At 47.1% G+C, this 16,052-nt stretch overlaps 1 protein-coding gene across 1 annotated transcript in view; it reads left to right on the forward strand.

Moving 5' to 3' along the window:
* The window catches only part of LOC144139452 (putative cytochrome P450 12a5, mitochondrial), a 45,447-nt gene that overhangs the window by 15,601 nt on the left and 13,794 nt on the right, over positions 1-16,052 (forward strand). Inside the window, exons 4-5 of the mRNA XM_077671788.1 lie at positions 3,402-3,603; positions 11,197-11,353. Of these exons, the coding sequence (XP_077527914.1) occupies positions 3,402-3,603; positions 11,197-11,353 (359 nt within the window). The remainder of the gene's footprint in view (positions 1-3,401; positions 3,604-11,196; positions 11,354-16,052) is intronic.

Genomic DNA, 16,052 nt, shown 5'->3' on the forward strand with positions numbered 1-16,052 from the left:
GGATACATCACGACCCACCCGGGAAGCACGGTCGTACACCATTCTTATTTCTGTCAATAGCTGTTCATGACGTCGCCTGCGCAGGGATGACAGGGGTGACTGAAGCGTAGGCTTCGAATTACAGTAGACCGCCCATATTCGGCATGAACTTCGCCCGATGGTGCGAAGAGCGCTAGGGATGGCCGTAAGTTCTGTAGCCGTGGAGGTTCTACCATTGGATATCTTGAATTTGCTTGACAGTGACATTCGTCGTATAACAACAGCGCCCGCAGAACCCGACGATGTTACCGAGCCATCGGTGTATATATGGGTTCGTTCGGTGTATGTCTAGTGCAGGTACGCCAGAGTTAGGTGCTGCAGGGCCAGTATGGGAAGGTCACATTTTTTTTATTTTTTTAGAAAAAACACGAGAAAGATAAACAAAAACGAAAACTCGCAAAGCAATACAAACATCCACGAGACGTACAAGCGAAACATGAAACTACATTCTCTTAAGTCGAGTGAAACATGTCGCACGACAGAGAGACGGGCAGACAGACAGACATACAGACATACAAACAGACCAATATTTCTGGGTTTAAGTAGCCCAAGAAAGACTACCGTCTTTAAAAGAACGCACACGACCGTGCCCGGTCCTGCGCGTTCTTTTTTAAGTGGTCGTCTTTTTTGCTCTTCTTTCCAGCAAAGGGCATGTTCTCGTAGCCATTCATTCACATAGCGACTAGTTTAGCGGATGTAAACTTTCCGCAGTCCAACGGTATCTCGTAGACAACACCTTCATTACACTTTGCGAAAGGCTGTGCACGCTTTTTGTGGCATTTTCTGTGACGCTTCTTTGTTGGATAAGTTTGCGCGCACAGTGTCTGAAGTTTAACAGGCTGAAAATACTACCGGGACCTCATACCGGCTGGTTTCCTTTTGTGAATTGTGCGTGACTCGTTGGGCGTAATGTATAATTCTATGGCGTGTTTTTCTCTGCAAAAACTGTGCGTTAACTCCTTGCGCCACAGTTTCCGTTTTGGTAAGCATAGTCTCAACCACGGGCGTGACTATTGAGGATGGAAAGCCTCAAAGCTCTCGTTAACTTTTTTATTCGCGATCAGGCTCGTGGAACTCTTTTGTGTAACTGATCAAACACTGTATAGAATAACCGAGCCGACATTCACATGCTCGAGAACTGCGAACGGAATCGTAGCCAGATCTAACCTGGCCAGACTTTAGCCAGATCTAACTGCAAAAAGCAGCCCGCCTTCCAATGAATCAACGGTTTCTAAAATGCTCCGAAATACATGGAGGTTTGTCGTGATTGAGCGACCTTATATGCCCGAACTGCGGAGCACTTGCAGCTGCCCGCCCCCACCCTCCTTCCCCCCTCCCCCCCAAAAAAAGAACAGTGTCCTTCTACTCTGTGAAGAAGGATCACCTGCAAAGCTGTGGTGCCGAGCATCAACGTGAACGACAATATTCTTTTACGGGGTCATAGTTCAAGGGGTACACGAAGCAAAGCATGCATGTTTGTAATATGCGAGTAAGCATAGTTCCTTCTTAATTACCTGAATGAAATTTAGTTTTATTCCAGTGAAAAAACATGGGGTTGTACTTTTCCCTCGCGTAGAAGCCATGTATTGACAGCTGCCGGGTGATGTTGTAGTCGTCTTCGCGGCTAACTGTCACACAATTTTTTCAGGTAAGTTTCAATAAAACAAGAGCCGCTTTCTGTAATGGTGCTTCCTCCTAAGATGGGCTTCCATTAACTGCGTAACACGCAATGTGGAAAAGCCTTCTTACGAAAACTAAGATTACAACGATCCTCTTAAAGGGCCCATGTATACAAGATGGGGCTAGAATCAAAATTTTACCCTAAATTGAATAATTTCACAGTGAATAAAGCATCCTTCGCTTCCGTACAAGCGCAGGCGGCAGTATACAACACGAAATCTTTCTGATAAAACAAATTTGTATTGTCTTCATGGCCCCCTGAAGTCGGCCTTGCATTGGTGGGCAGACGTTTCAATCAGGGGAAATATATGCCGTCTTAAAATGTGAAGGCCCAGGAACTTTCTTTTAATTTTTCTAAGTTTTTCCATGCGCTGAAGGTGTCGCATAGTTTTGCGATCATGGAGAAATCTCCATGATCGCAAAACTATGCGACACCTTCAGCGGGCGCCGCGACGTGGCGCTACGCTCGCGTGCGATTCTTCTCTACATCGCTCTCTTACCGGAGGCGATCTGCTGGATCCTAGCCATAGACAGCTTTGATGTAAAAAAAAATGGCTCCAATACACGCTGTGAAGGTAGTTGTAACGCAAAGCTTTAAAAGACAGCTACAGCAATTGCCCATGCCACGTCACTTGAATTCACACACGTGGCTCTACAAAGAGTGAAACCAGAGATTCTGCCAGCCGTTCTTTAGAATTCGCGGGGCCACCGTCCCAAACGCAGCAGCAGCGTCGGCCACGGCTAGTCTAGACTGGCGGACGCCGGCTATGCAGCCCGGCCGTGCGTCGGGAGAGAGAAAACGGAGAGGAGTGTCTTTCAAAGGGTGGGACAGCGGAACCTACAGCCATCCTGATGTGCTAGATTGGAGCTACACCACCGCGCGACACAAGCGCAGGCACCGCAACAATCTCATGTGAGCTTACTGATTCCCATTTATACCGGTTTAATCTAGTTAGTTTAGTAAGTTTGAGAATTGCGAGAAAGCTGAGAGAACTTTTGTAATCGCTATTTATCAGAACTAGTTGTACTTTCACCTTTGTGATACCTCTCAACAGACAACCGAATTGCGAATCGGTATTCACCAATTTAGATATCGGAGTCCCGTTCGGGGCAAGCAGTGCGCCAAAGGCAGCGTTTCGCTAGCGGCCATATGTCTGAATGTGGTTTGTACATTTTGTTTTCCCGCCCTGCAAACCAATTTCCAACGTATCTTTGCTGTACGACCACTTAATTCCGTCGGGTGCGGGTTACGCTGTACATGCTATCGAACAAGTTAATCAAGACGTGCAAATGGACCACTCAGTGGTCGCGAAGCTGCACCAAAACAGGCCGAAAACAACCGTCGCTAAAGCAGACGGCAAAGCCGTACCGCTGACGCGGCGAGCAGGCACTTCCGCGCAAGGAACGCTTGGTAAATTCGCCGCGCTATCTCTAGTGTGCTCCTTCAGTGAAACCCTCCGCCGCCCTCCCTTCCCGACCACTGCCTCCGCCTCGTTGAGAGTTGGTTGTCCCGCACTCTACGAAAGAGCCGTTGGCTGGTAGAGCTAGAAAGTGCTCCAAGTGAACCAGTGAACCAGGTGGCGCATGGAGCACACAAAAAGCTGCGGGGTTGTACCCACAGGGAAATGAATCTGGCGCCGGAAGGACAGCCAAAACTGATGCTCTCGTTCCTTTATCTCCAGCCGTAATGCTCGTGTCCCTGGAGAAGAGGCTCGGCCTGCTGGAAGAGCCACTGAAACCCGACTTGGAGGCTGCGCGGATCATGGATGGGATCCTCGATATCTTCGCGAACATGGACAAGCTGGTGACAAGGTTTCCCTACTATCGGTACTTCCCGACACCCACCATCAGGAACATCCAGCGCAGCGGGAACTACGTTGTGCCGTAAGCAAGGATTGATCGAGCTGCATTACGTAGAACACATTTGTGGTCTTAACTTTAATGATCACGAACATCTCGCTTCAGGGTATTATGATTGTGGAAAGCCAGCAACGATGTGAGCGCACCTGCGGTCATGATGCCTCAATACGATCACCTGAGTACATAACGCCACACATACTTCAGTGCTGCATATACGACACGCACCACTTGGAAAGGGAAATGACCTGAATGCTAAATTCTTTGCAAACGACAAAGTATATGCCACTAGGCATTTCCCTGGCTTCTGGTTGGTCTATGAGTCTCGTAGCTGCTGTTATCTTCGACAAGCGTCAGCAGAAACGTACATTCTACAGCAAGGTGGAGTTTATCTTTCTGTGGAAAGGTTTTTGTTCAATTGGTGTTGACTCGAGCATACCTGTGAGCGAGGGGAGTGTAATTAATGTGAGGAATGGAGGAGGAGTAGAAAATGGGAACCCAAGTGAAGAGTCTTCATGCATGAAGGATGGGCACGGGGTTTAGAATCGTATCTGTAGTAATGGCAGCGGATGAAAAAAGCAAATGCCCCTGGATTATGTAGTACTCGGCCCTATAAGAAGAGAGGGCGGTCTTCACTGGCACTCTGTGCGGTACCCAATATCGCCTTATTCTGCGCTAAGATTGGCAATTATTGAAAAATATTTGCGCCTGTGGGTTGAAGAGCTCAGAACCGTCCGTAGTTGATGTTTGCGCCACATTCCAGCGGAATACGAAAATTTACGTCTTAACTTTTAACGTTGCCACTGCATTGAAAAATCCCGCCGTCATTAAAGAGAAACCCGTGACGTTTGGAGTACTTTGAAGGTTGGAAGCTCGAGGCAATAGCTTCTGCTGCTGATGATGACGACGATGATGTTGGGTTACTATAAGTTAGAGTGCGTTTTCTTACGGAGTTGAATATTTGTTTCCGAAAAAAAGTGGGCTGGGCTTTTTTTAGTGTAGTTTCAAGCAAACAACGATTTTTTAGTACGCGCTTTTTATTCACCTTTAACATCTTGGATATGGTAGTAATTAACATAATGTGGCTATTATTTGTTTGATTAAGGAAGAATACTTGTACCCTCTGCGTGGCACTCGAAATGCTATTGCAAGCGTTTTCACGCGTTTTCACATCATCAATAGTATTACGCGAACGAAATCATCATCTCTCCCTTAAATGAGCAGCATTTATTTATTTATTTATTTATTTGAAGTGCTCACCAACAGCACAGGGCCTTCTCGGGTGATGCACTGTATACATAGGTACAAATAATACGAACAGGCAACATACATAGATGCGTGGATACAAGGAATACAAACAGTACAAATATGGGCAGCGTATAAATAAAAAATTGGTAATTGTGGAAGTGTAGATAGATATATACAAAAGTGTAGTGTTATCGAAAGGAGACACAAACATTTTTGAACGGTAAAGGCTCGGAGGATGTGTCTGGAGTATGCACAGGAGAACGTACGAACACGAACGAAGATGGGCAAGGTAGCGCTGTATGTGAGGAAACACGAGAGCAGGGAGAGAAGTGCGGGAGCGACCTCTCCACAGCATGCGAATTCAAAATATCATACATTTCAGAGAGCGCTTAAACAGTACCAAATCGCTGCAAAAAACGTCTAGAGGAGATAGAAACAGACTGTTATAGGTGAGCTGGCACCGGCTGGCTGGTGCCAAACTCATTGATCTGTCTACATCAAAGCATCCATGCGGCCGTAGTGGTCTGCTTGGCACTCGCAGATGAACAGAGCTTACGAGGCAAGGGCAGTCGAACTTCGAGTGAATACAATTAAACAGAAAAGCCAGGTCGCGCCAGGAGCGCCTCGCTGATAGCTCATCTAAATTCAAGATCTTCAGAAGCCCACCGTGCTCATATCGGCTCATAGGTGAGTGGCGAGAAAACACGGTTCTAGTAAAGCGCTTCTGAATCCTTTCTAGTCGAAGGGAGGACGAAGGGCTTAAACAATTCCAAATTGCACTAGCAAAGTCGAGCTTGGGCAAAATGAGAGCGCGATACAGTGAAACAAAGCATGATCGGTCGGTGAAATCCCTGGTCGCGCGGGAAATTACGCCAAGCGTACGGAGACAGGAGTTGGTCAGATAGTTCACATGCGCGTTAAAGAGCGGTTTCGCATCCATCGTTACGCCCAAATCGCGCACTACGGTAGCGCGTTTTACAGGTTCACCGAGCAGCAAGTACGTAAAAGTGAGCGGGGAAGACTTGCGAGTGTATGATATTACGACGGTTTTCGAGAGGTTAAGTTTTAAATAGTTGCGGTCACACCATGCAGAAACTGCGTTGATATTATTTTGCAGCAGTACACGATCGTAAGGTGAAGAAATAGTGCGATAGAGCTTCATATCGTCGGCATACTGGGAGAGCGAACAGTGCTTAATAGCGGGGTGTATGTCATTACAAAAATGTTAAAAAGGAGAGGGCCCAGTGTCGAGCCTTGGGGTACCCCTGAGGTCATCGGGAAGGGCCGGGAAGTAGCGCCTTCGTAACTAACACAATTGGACCTGCCTCTTAAGTAGCTGCTGAACCACTGGCAGAACTCAAAGGAAAGACCGTATGCGGACAGTTTGCGAAGTAGTAGATCGTGATTAACAATGTCGAAGGCCTTGCTACAGTCAAAATATACTGTATCTACCTGTTGGCGAGGCAGTACTGGAGGGCCGATGTCGTTTAGAAAACAGGCAAGATTTGAATCTACCGACCTTCCGGGCATGAAGCCGTGTTGGTTGAAATGAATTAGTGGATGCATAGCTGATAAAAGGTATCGATGCAAGACCTTTTCGAAGACTTTGGAAAATGAAGACAGAAGAGAGATTGGCCTATAGTTTGCTGGGATTGTGGCACTTCCGGATTTGTGCAAAGGAAAGATGGAACCAATTTTCCAGTCAGTTGGAAAATGTTGCTCAACCAGTGACATACGTATGATGTGACATAGCAAAGGGGCAAAAACAGAGCAACAACCCTTCACGATGAAGCAAGGGATGCTGTCACAACCTGCCGACTTTTTCGATGGGAGTTTGCGGGTGGCGGACACAACATCGTTCTCGGTTACGTAGGGGATTGGCAATACAGGACCGTGAGAATCGAAATCCAGTTCGCTGCCGCTGTCGTGAGAGGTCGAGTATGTCGAAGAAAAATGACGTGAGAAAAGTTCACACACACCTTCAGGGTCGGACACAACCTTGTCACCATCCTGAAGGGTTATGCTTTCGCGTGCATGACGTGTGCGGAATTTGACGTACCGCCAAAATTCCCGAGGGGAGTGGGTAAGTGATGTTTCAGAGTAGTCCGTAAACATCTTGTTATCGCGGGCAAGGAGCTTTTTCACTGAGGAGCGCCATTCTCTGAAGCTAGCGAGAGCAGACGGGTCATTGTGGGCCTTAAACAAGCGGTGAAAGTGACGTTTTTTTTCGAAGCGCGCCTCGCAGCTCATGGCTAAACCAGAATGGAAATTTAGAGGAGCGAATTCGCCGCTTTGGGATGTGTTGGTCTATGAAGTAATGAACAGTTTGGGTTAGCTCCTGGACGGCCACGTCCACACAGGGCGCGTTGTATACAGAGGTCCAGTCTGCGTTGTCGAGCTAATGGTAGAGAGATGTGTAATCTCCGCGAGCAAAGTCGTGTCTGGGAGTTGAAACGCTGTTGTCGTGCGCCATGCAAATGTGGGCTGAGGCTCGGAAAGGAGGGTGCCACGCGTCAACGGCCACAATAGGTTCGGGGAACTGATCGCCAACGACAGAGTTAAGGTTTGTGAAAACAGTGTCTAGTACGTTTCCAGCAGGGTTTGGGTGCAAGACGGCAGGCTGGATGTTATTGAAAGAAAAGAAGTTAAACAAATGAGCTGCTTTGGACTCTCCGCTGGTATTTTGTGCGGGGTCCCACCAAGAGCCCGGGCAATTAAAGTCGCCAAACAGAAGAATGTTATAGCTTTCAGGTTTAAGTACCTCTGTTAAACCCTGTAAGGCTGAAGCAAACAAAGAATTTTCAAGTGCGGGATGTAAATACTACACTCCAATAAGAACATTTTTCGCACTTTTAACTTTCACCTCAATCCATAGGCATTCGCTGTAGAGCTCAAGATCGGACCGTCTGACCGCACGGAAAGGTTTCTTCAAGGCGATGAGGACTCCACCGCCATACTTTTGCACTGTCGCAGCATAATTTCGGTCGTTGCGAAAAACAGTGTATTCGTCTGTAAAATAGTCGGTAGACACAATGTGGTGAGGTAGCCTAGTCTCTGTGATACAGTAGGCATCATAATTATTCAAGATGACGTTATCAAAGAAGGGCTTAGATTTTGTGCGGAGCCCTCGAACATTCTGGTAGTAAAGTGTGAAGCTCATACTGAATTGATGTTGTTAAAGCTAAGCACACGGTCAATTTCAGAAACCCTCCAAAAGGGCGGAACAAGCATCCGTTAGGCCAAACTGCAGCATCGTTGAGTGCAGCAAAAGAATCGGCATTGGTGCTGATGTGGAAGGATGCGTAGCTGGGATACTTGCTCTTTAGACGCGTGCACACAGCGCTTCCGTCGGTCACAACAGAGTTGACAAGCCCGAGAACGTCGGGCACAGAGGTGTCAGGGTGCAGGCGCGACACAAACAAGGCTTTCCTGGCGGGTCGACGGGGAACACTGGTGATTGCTGAGCTGGTATTCGCTCCGATGGCCACTTCACGCACAGGTCGGCGCGTGTCACCCGGACGCTCTTTATGTAATGGTAGTAATTGTGTCACTGACAAGTTGTTAGAAGAAAATAAACCGGGTGGATATACTCCATGTGCAATCTGGCGGAATGACCCGTTTCAATCACTAAAGCTGGATTTAGGTTTTAGCCCCGACTTGTGTAATCGTGCAGACACAAGAAGGTGCTCAGCCCCTTCTCTTTCACAACAGAAAGGGCTCGAGACTCTGGCATAAACTAACCTTCACGTTTTTTTTTGCGCTATTCCACAGCACGAATGAATGCCTGTGTAGGACTGGGAATGCGGCCTATTTTGCGCATGTGCTCTCCCACGGAAATAAGAGCCGCAAATAAAAAGTGGCAGTTTAAACAATATTCTGCCTGCACTCGCAGCAAACACAAACAATAGTAAATTACTACAATTAATTCGAAGTGATACGAAAATTAGATTAGCAATGAATAAAACAAATACTACCGTTTAAAAGAAACCTGAAACGCCATCGTCTAACAAAGATGGTAGTGCACACTGGGAGCTTTCTTGCATGGAAAAATCAAATGACGAAGCGCCAAAAATCAAAGCCGCTGCAATCAAAGTCAAAGCGTCAGCGATCAAAATTCAAACCGAAGCTGCCTGACAGTCAAAATCCAAGCGTCAACGATTTCAGTGCAAACTGTCTGCGAGTCAAAGTCCTAAGGCAGACGACAGAAAACGAATCTCCCACGAGAACGCTGAGTGCGCTCATCCGGCCACCATCGTCGTAGTTAGACCGTTGTCTTTGTCCAAAATCCAGATCGCCAAGCCCATTTCAACTCAGTCAAGCCAAAAAGCGGATGCCCGCGCAACGAACACAAATGAAATCCTTATCGATCAGAATACGATGGTAGTGTGAAATAATCATTTTTCTTTCAACGTCATCCTGAAACACTAAATATACAAACATAAGTAAAAAAAGGATTTGGTTCACCATGGGGCAATACCTCAACTATTTGAGAAGAACGCGACCACATCGAACACGTTTTCACACACTGTTGGGTGGCGGTACACTTCTGGGATGTTATGCAGTGAGCACTACACAATTACCTGCTACTTAACTCCCCCGACATACAGTACCGATGGGCAGATAATTACGAAGGGGTCCCTTTCCACTTAATTATGCTGTTGGGCCGCCACAGCATCTTGCGAGCACAATTGCCTGGCTGCGTGGAGACATGAGTTCTCAGCCAGCGGGGCAGTTCGGCACAAAACACAACAGGTGCCTGATTTGCTGAAGTTTGTAGAACCCCTCACACTGTACTGAAGTGATAAAGGATGCAAAGACAAAGCCAAGCCCAGGAGACGGCTGGCTCTTGTATGTCTGTGTGTTGTACTAGTAATTTGTTGTATTTTTTCTCCGTGTCATGGTTTGTGTCGATGGCCGGCAATAACAAAATGACGGCGCAATCGGTTAGACATCGGCGTTATAACGCCAGGCACCCAGGCACGATTTCGACCAAGGGAAGCCTTCTCTTGTTTCATCACAGTAAAAATCAGGTGCCTCCCCCTTGTGTAAAGGTGGCTTTTACTGCAGAGAAAATTGATTACGACACCGTCGTCAGTGTTGACAAGAAAGCTTCGCTTCAAAAACAGCAGGGAGCGTATTTAGCGGATAGTAAAAGTACTGCCTTTTTTGCAAACATAATTGTTGAAGGCTGCGTAGATTGCCTGCATAAAGTTACACCTGAGATGCATATCATAAACCTTTCAACTCTAAAAGTCAGCTGCATTGCATGGTACGATATACACGCTTCCGACAATTAAAGTGTCAAGTTGTTATTCGAGGAGTGTTGTTTAGAAAATCATCATAACTTCATGTTGACCCGTTTCATAACACGAAACTATGCCGCAACTAGTCTCTCTCACCAGAACCGTAAATGGCTTCTTTAGACTCCCGATCCTGCCACGAAACTACGCTATGGGAAATGTGCTGGTGTATCTTCCATTGTTGCCTTCGAGTGTAATTTTCACAATACAAATTTCCAACGCAATCAATTTTGAGTGCATTTTACGCTCTTTACAATGTCTGGAAAACTTTAAAGAGGCCATGATTACATTAAACAAGTTTGGTTCATTACAGGCTGCTTTGCAACAGTAACAATGATGCCCCCATTATCACAAATTTTTAAAAAATAGACAACGTATTAAACAACAAATATAATTCCCAGGGCAGCAGTACTATAAACGCCAGGTAGATCCGGCGGTGAGGCTTAAAAACATAACAGTAATTGAAGGGATGAAATGTAGAGGTGGGTGAAAACGAGTTTGGTTCAACGCTGGGTCTAGCGGGAGCTACTAATTGTGGGCACGGGTTTGCCCGATAAATGAATGGTCTTTTCCCTACTGTACAGAGCCTCACATTTTATTTACATTGTTACAATATCAAGCAGTGCCGACTCCCATGAAACTTTCTAGCGATTTCTCTATGACATAACCTACCCCGAAGAAACTTGTCCAGGCGATTGCAGTGGGGACTCTAGATACGTTTAGTCGTATCACTTGAATGGTAGCGTACCGCTACCGCACTGATTATAATGTTTCAATCGTGTTCCATATTACGTCACTCCTGCACATAGTACGTCACTAAAGCGCAAACCTAGACCGTTTGTAAACATTTATAGCGTTTTTTCGCAAGAAAAACATCTGTAGTGTTTGGAATGGAGCTGGGTGAGTTACGAATGGCTAGTTTATTTAAACTGAAGAAAGTTGCATTTTATCTTCATGACCCGTTTTAATTAAGAAGCACACAAAATAAGCTTAAATATCGGCGAGCACACCGGGTTTTCTTGTCAACATCGCTGCTGTGATGAAATGCACGCTTCTTCACGTGACTTCGCAGAAAGTTGTTTCACATAATGAAGGAAGCCGCCGAGGCCACGCGGGACAAACAAGACCAGCACTGTACCATCCTGAACCACCTTCACAACGTGGAAAAGGTCGACTTCAAGGAGGTGTTCACCTTCCTTCATGACTTCGTGGTTGGTGGCAGTGACACGGTGAGCAACAGCTGGCGTGCCCTAGATGCGAAATTATTAAGGCGAAAAGGTATGGTGCCCCATCCTACGAAAAAGTGCTGTTGTTCTCTCGTCAAGAAAATGGTCGGCGCTATAAATAGTGAACAAATAAAAACGCATGCATAATCTGCTCGGACGTGAGCCCGGGTCACCACAGCAACACTCCCAAGCTTTACTGGCTGTGTTGTCCGGGTACTTTTTTCTTTATTCCATTGTAATCAAATGAAGTTTATGCGCTTACAAGACGCACTGAATAGGCAGTCTAAAATTCCGCATACTTTAAGAAGGAGAACATGTAGAACGTTCGAGCTTAAGGTACGGAAGGCGCACATGCTCATCAAGAAGGTATAGCAACTGTGGTGGCGAACTTGGGCAGCATACCCGCTTCGTACCCATTTACATTGTTCCTGAAAAATCGATTTCATTGAACCAGGAAGGTCTGCAAGACACTCGATCACAAGGCACTTCGACAAATCAGACAGCCTCATATGAGGGAAGTTATTTTACGGATATGCAGTCCCTGTCGAAAGGTAGAAATCGAATAACATACGTGGTGAGTTCTGTCTTTCTTCAGTGTCAGTTGTTGAATGCCACAGAACAACACTGCGTCTCTACACATCACAAAATATTGGTCCACAGTTTCAGATTGATTGCACAACCGAAAGTTCACAGACAATGGTAAAGAGATCCTATAGAACGTTGGAAAATTTTACCAGGAAGGGTTGACGTATGGCATTTAAAGAATGCCTTCGCAGCCGACTGGATACGCATACGACAGACACGTGATACAAAGTGTCATCCCTTACACTTAAGTATGGCTGACGATACATAGATTAGAGGACACGTTTTTCAGTAACACAAGGGTTGCCTGCTTCCTAAAAAGGTCAAACAAGTATTTCAGTGAGAAACGTAATTCAAAATATTGAGTGTCTTCTCTATTTCTTTAAAAAAATCCCCAGAAAGCCTTAGCCACCATAGATCCTACCAGAAGCAATAAACATGACAAAAGTGCACCAAGCGACTTCAAAAAACAGCGCAGAGACGAGGGCGCCAGCAGTGACAAACTAGAGCGCTGACAAAAACTGTCACTTTGTCACTTCTGTCCTCATCTCTGCGCTGTTTTGATAATATGCGTGCCCAGCTATCCCAACGTCACGTCATAGCGCCCAAACGACGTTGAAGTAGTACTCGTGGAAACTGGTGGTTCATAATTCTAAAAAAGAAAGGGCGAAACCAGTTGGTCTACAAAGACGTAAATAAGTCTCTAACCTACACATCCTGAGGTTGGAAACAGATTCTCTCTGCGCATGGGCTCAAAGCGTGAACTTCCCTCAAAGGTGGCGAGTACTGTATACATGGCTTGCACTTCATTCCAAGCACAGTGGTGGACTTGCAGGACGTAGGCAAGCTTTAAAAAAAGGACAAAAAAAACGTTGCACATTTGAGTTCAGGCAAATATAGATAATTCTATTCCGACTCAGGATGCATCGCACGCCTAATTCCCCAATTCGCTGATTCCAAGTGAGGTCTACTGTTACGTGTATGGCTAATAGGAGCTCCGAGGCACTGGAGTTTTTCACAGCCACCCGTTATTTTTCTAAAAACACTTCATTCCGAGCCAAAGCCCCTTTTATTTATAACAGATTTATGCCAGCGCCAGACACTGCCCAAAACTGCCTCGTTACTTGAGCGCTTTCAAAACACTGTTCTTGTCATTACAAGAGTATGCAATATCGTCGGCGCAATCTAAGACGCTGACCTCTCTCTGCGCCAGTGAGAAACCTGTAACTGAGAAACCTTTGTATTCCCAGCTCCTCAGAAATAGTTGTTCGAGGTATAGGCGAAATAATCATGGATATGGGTGGAAACCTTGCGGAACAGAAGATTTAATATGAACAGGAGTAGAAGACTTTCTATCAAGGATTAGGAATCCCAAAAAGTTGCGAGAGGTAGAACAAAAGTCTTTGTCATTATTGTTGGTTCTTTCATCGTTGACATGCCCTTTTTTGCGGAGATTGAATCTTAATTGGAAGCTGCGAGAGGCCTATGTGCCCGCTTCGCAAAATCCACAAAACTGTGAATTGGAAACGTAAAAGTTAGAATGTAGTGCATGGGGCCTGAGTCCTGGACGTGACGGCACGTCAGTATAACAGGTGCACACCAGCCGCGCAGAACCCTGATTTTATGGCAGCTGTGACGTGTGCCAGTTTGCTTGCTGAAGGATTTCGTGCCGCAAGACGAACAAACGAAACCGAAGAAACAAACGCACACTTGTAGCAGAAAAGAAGCCTGTGCAAAAAAAGCCGTGCCTGTGCAGAAAAGAAGCCTGTAAAAACACAGAAAGCAAAGTGAAACGAGTGAAGTATATACGCTGTATTAGTAAAGAAGTCCTTTCTAAGTATCCCCAGCATTTCGCCTTCAAAGCAGCTAAGCGGGCTTAAGTGCCTCGGGGAATAAATTTTGCGGACCAAGTACTTTTTTGGAAAACCACAGAAAATGAATGCCGCGCCAACCTGTCAGAAATAATTACCATTTACTTGCTGATAGCAAAATGAAGTGTTACATTTATGCGCATCAGTTGCCGCGAAGGTTTAGCGTCTAAGGCGCTGTGCTGCCGACTACTATAGTCGAATTCAATCCCAGCTGAAAAACGAAAATCCGTATGTCAGGACATGGGCGCACGTGAAAGATCCCCATATATTGCAACTTAATCTGTAGCCCTCCACTATGGCGTGCCTCATAGCCAAGGTGAAGATTTGGCGTCTCAAACAGCAGTTCTTTTAAACATCACCCTCGCGTGGGGTGGACCTACTGTATATGCAGATAGGGCACCCTGGGCGGCGGAATTCTTTTCCTAGATAGGTACAAGCATGGTACTTCCTTTGCACACCCAGTGTGATGTACTGGTTTGCGCGGAGTCATAATTCGATTTTTTATGAAAGCCTAAGCAACTGCGCTGCTCGGCCTCAGTTACTGTACAGTCAGGCTCAATTTGAAGGTTATCACGCGAGCACCGAGCAAGCAAGACAAGAGCGCCGTTCTGTGGAACTTTTTTAAATGCATAGCATTTTAGTAACTCACAATGCCACGCGGCGTTGGCGTGCCTTGTCGTAGTCCGCATGCGCGCCTTGTCGTAGTCCGCATGCGCGCCTTGTCGTAGTCCGCAGGCGCGCCTTGTCGTAGTCCGCAGCCAGGCCACTACACTATGAAAGAAATAACAGTTTCCGGCGCCCGGTTTTGAGCCCATGACGCCGCGGGCGGAACGCAAGGTGCCCGGCGCACTACCGACCGAGCCACGAAACCGACACAGATTTCGATGCACCGAACGCGCCTTATATCCTTCACTCATTTCTCGTTTGTTTCGAAAGCGCCACAAGTTGTCCCGCGCCTCCAAAAAATGGCGACACGGGTCCCGCGATCGAGAGATAAGACTTGCCGGCGCACCCCCTTGGAAATGCTGTGCATTTGATCGTGCCCCTCGCGAGGGGGATGTCTTTTTCATTCGCGAAGATGATATTATGCTGCCCTCCCTCACCCCTTGGCTGTTGCATAGAATTCGCTCACCCCCTTCTGCAAAAGCCGACTGCCGCAGTTTTTTTCTTCATTCCTTTTTGGGTGACGTATCCGCGTTTCGTACCTCGTCAGCCTGATAACACCGACGATACCTCGGCATTGCGGCATTGCGAAAGCACATTACAATTTTTTTACACAACAATGCCCCGGCATGCCCGCATAGGTACCCTGAGAAGGTTGCGTATCAGTGTGAAGTATGTCGATGACAAGAGAAAAAGATAAAGAAAAAATTCCCGCGTCTTCCCGCGAGGGGAACACGAGTAAATGCAGAGCATTGGGGGTCGTTAACGCCGCGTAAAGTCGCGTTAGGGTGGGTAGTTGAGTCGTAGTTGCGTTGGTGTTGGTTTGGGGTAGAGAGAGGAGAGTAAAGTTGCGTTAGGGTGGAGCGAGCGTCAACCAAAGAAGGAAGGAGCAACGCAGTGACTGAAGCACGAGCGACCGCTAGCCGCTTTATATTTGCAGCGCGCGCAGTAGAGGGAGAGCAGTACGGGGGGGAGAGCGCGCATGCGCAAGCAGCGCGTGCCCTTCATGCCCCACCGCGCTGCTATCTCGCACCTGTTACGCCGAGACCGCGACGGAGTGAACGGGCTGACTACGACGCATGCGCGCGCCAGCTGCTGTTGAGAGAGAGGAGGGAAGGATGAGAGGCGCACCTGTTGCGGACGCGGAGCTGTGGACGCCGTCCGACGCAGGAAGAGGCGAGGCTAAGAAATGCTCAGCATTTAAAAAAGAAACGAGCGTGGCCTTTATCGTTTTTGACGGCAGTGAGCGCACTACCTAGAACAGCCATGGGAGAAGCAAACCTAGCATAATCTTTGTTGCTGATGCTAAAAAGTGTCACGCTAAGGCGCTGTCGTCGCGGTCGGTCGGTGCTCCCGCGATAACCGTCAAATTGATCCCGACTGTACGTGCACAATCCTGGGCTTCTGTGTGAACGAATTGGGTTCGAGCCGCAGAAATGCTGAAGTTGCCGTGGAGGTCTGCCGTGGAACGCTACCACAAAACTCAGTTTAGCCGAGCGCACCTCAGCGTGCGCCTCGTGAGGTGCACGGTGCACCCTACAACGTCCATGCTGGAGCGTCGGCTTGCGCCATTGGAGGAGCTCGCA

The sequence above is a fragment of the Haemaphysalis longicornis genome, unplaced genomic scaffold (genome assembly GCF_048455015.1).
Source record: "Haemaphysalis longicornis isolate Haplotype H1 unplaced genomic scaffold, Haemaphysalis longicornis Haplotype H1 scaffold_5, whole genome shotgun sequence".
NCBI classification, from domain to species: domain Eukaryota; kingdom Metazoa; phylum Arthropoda; class Arachnida; order Ixodida; family Ixodidae; genus Haemaphysalis; species Haemaphysalis longicornis.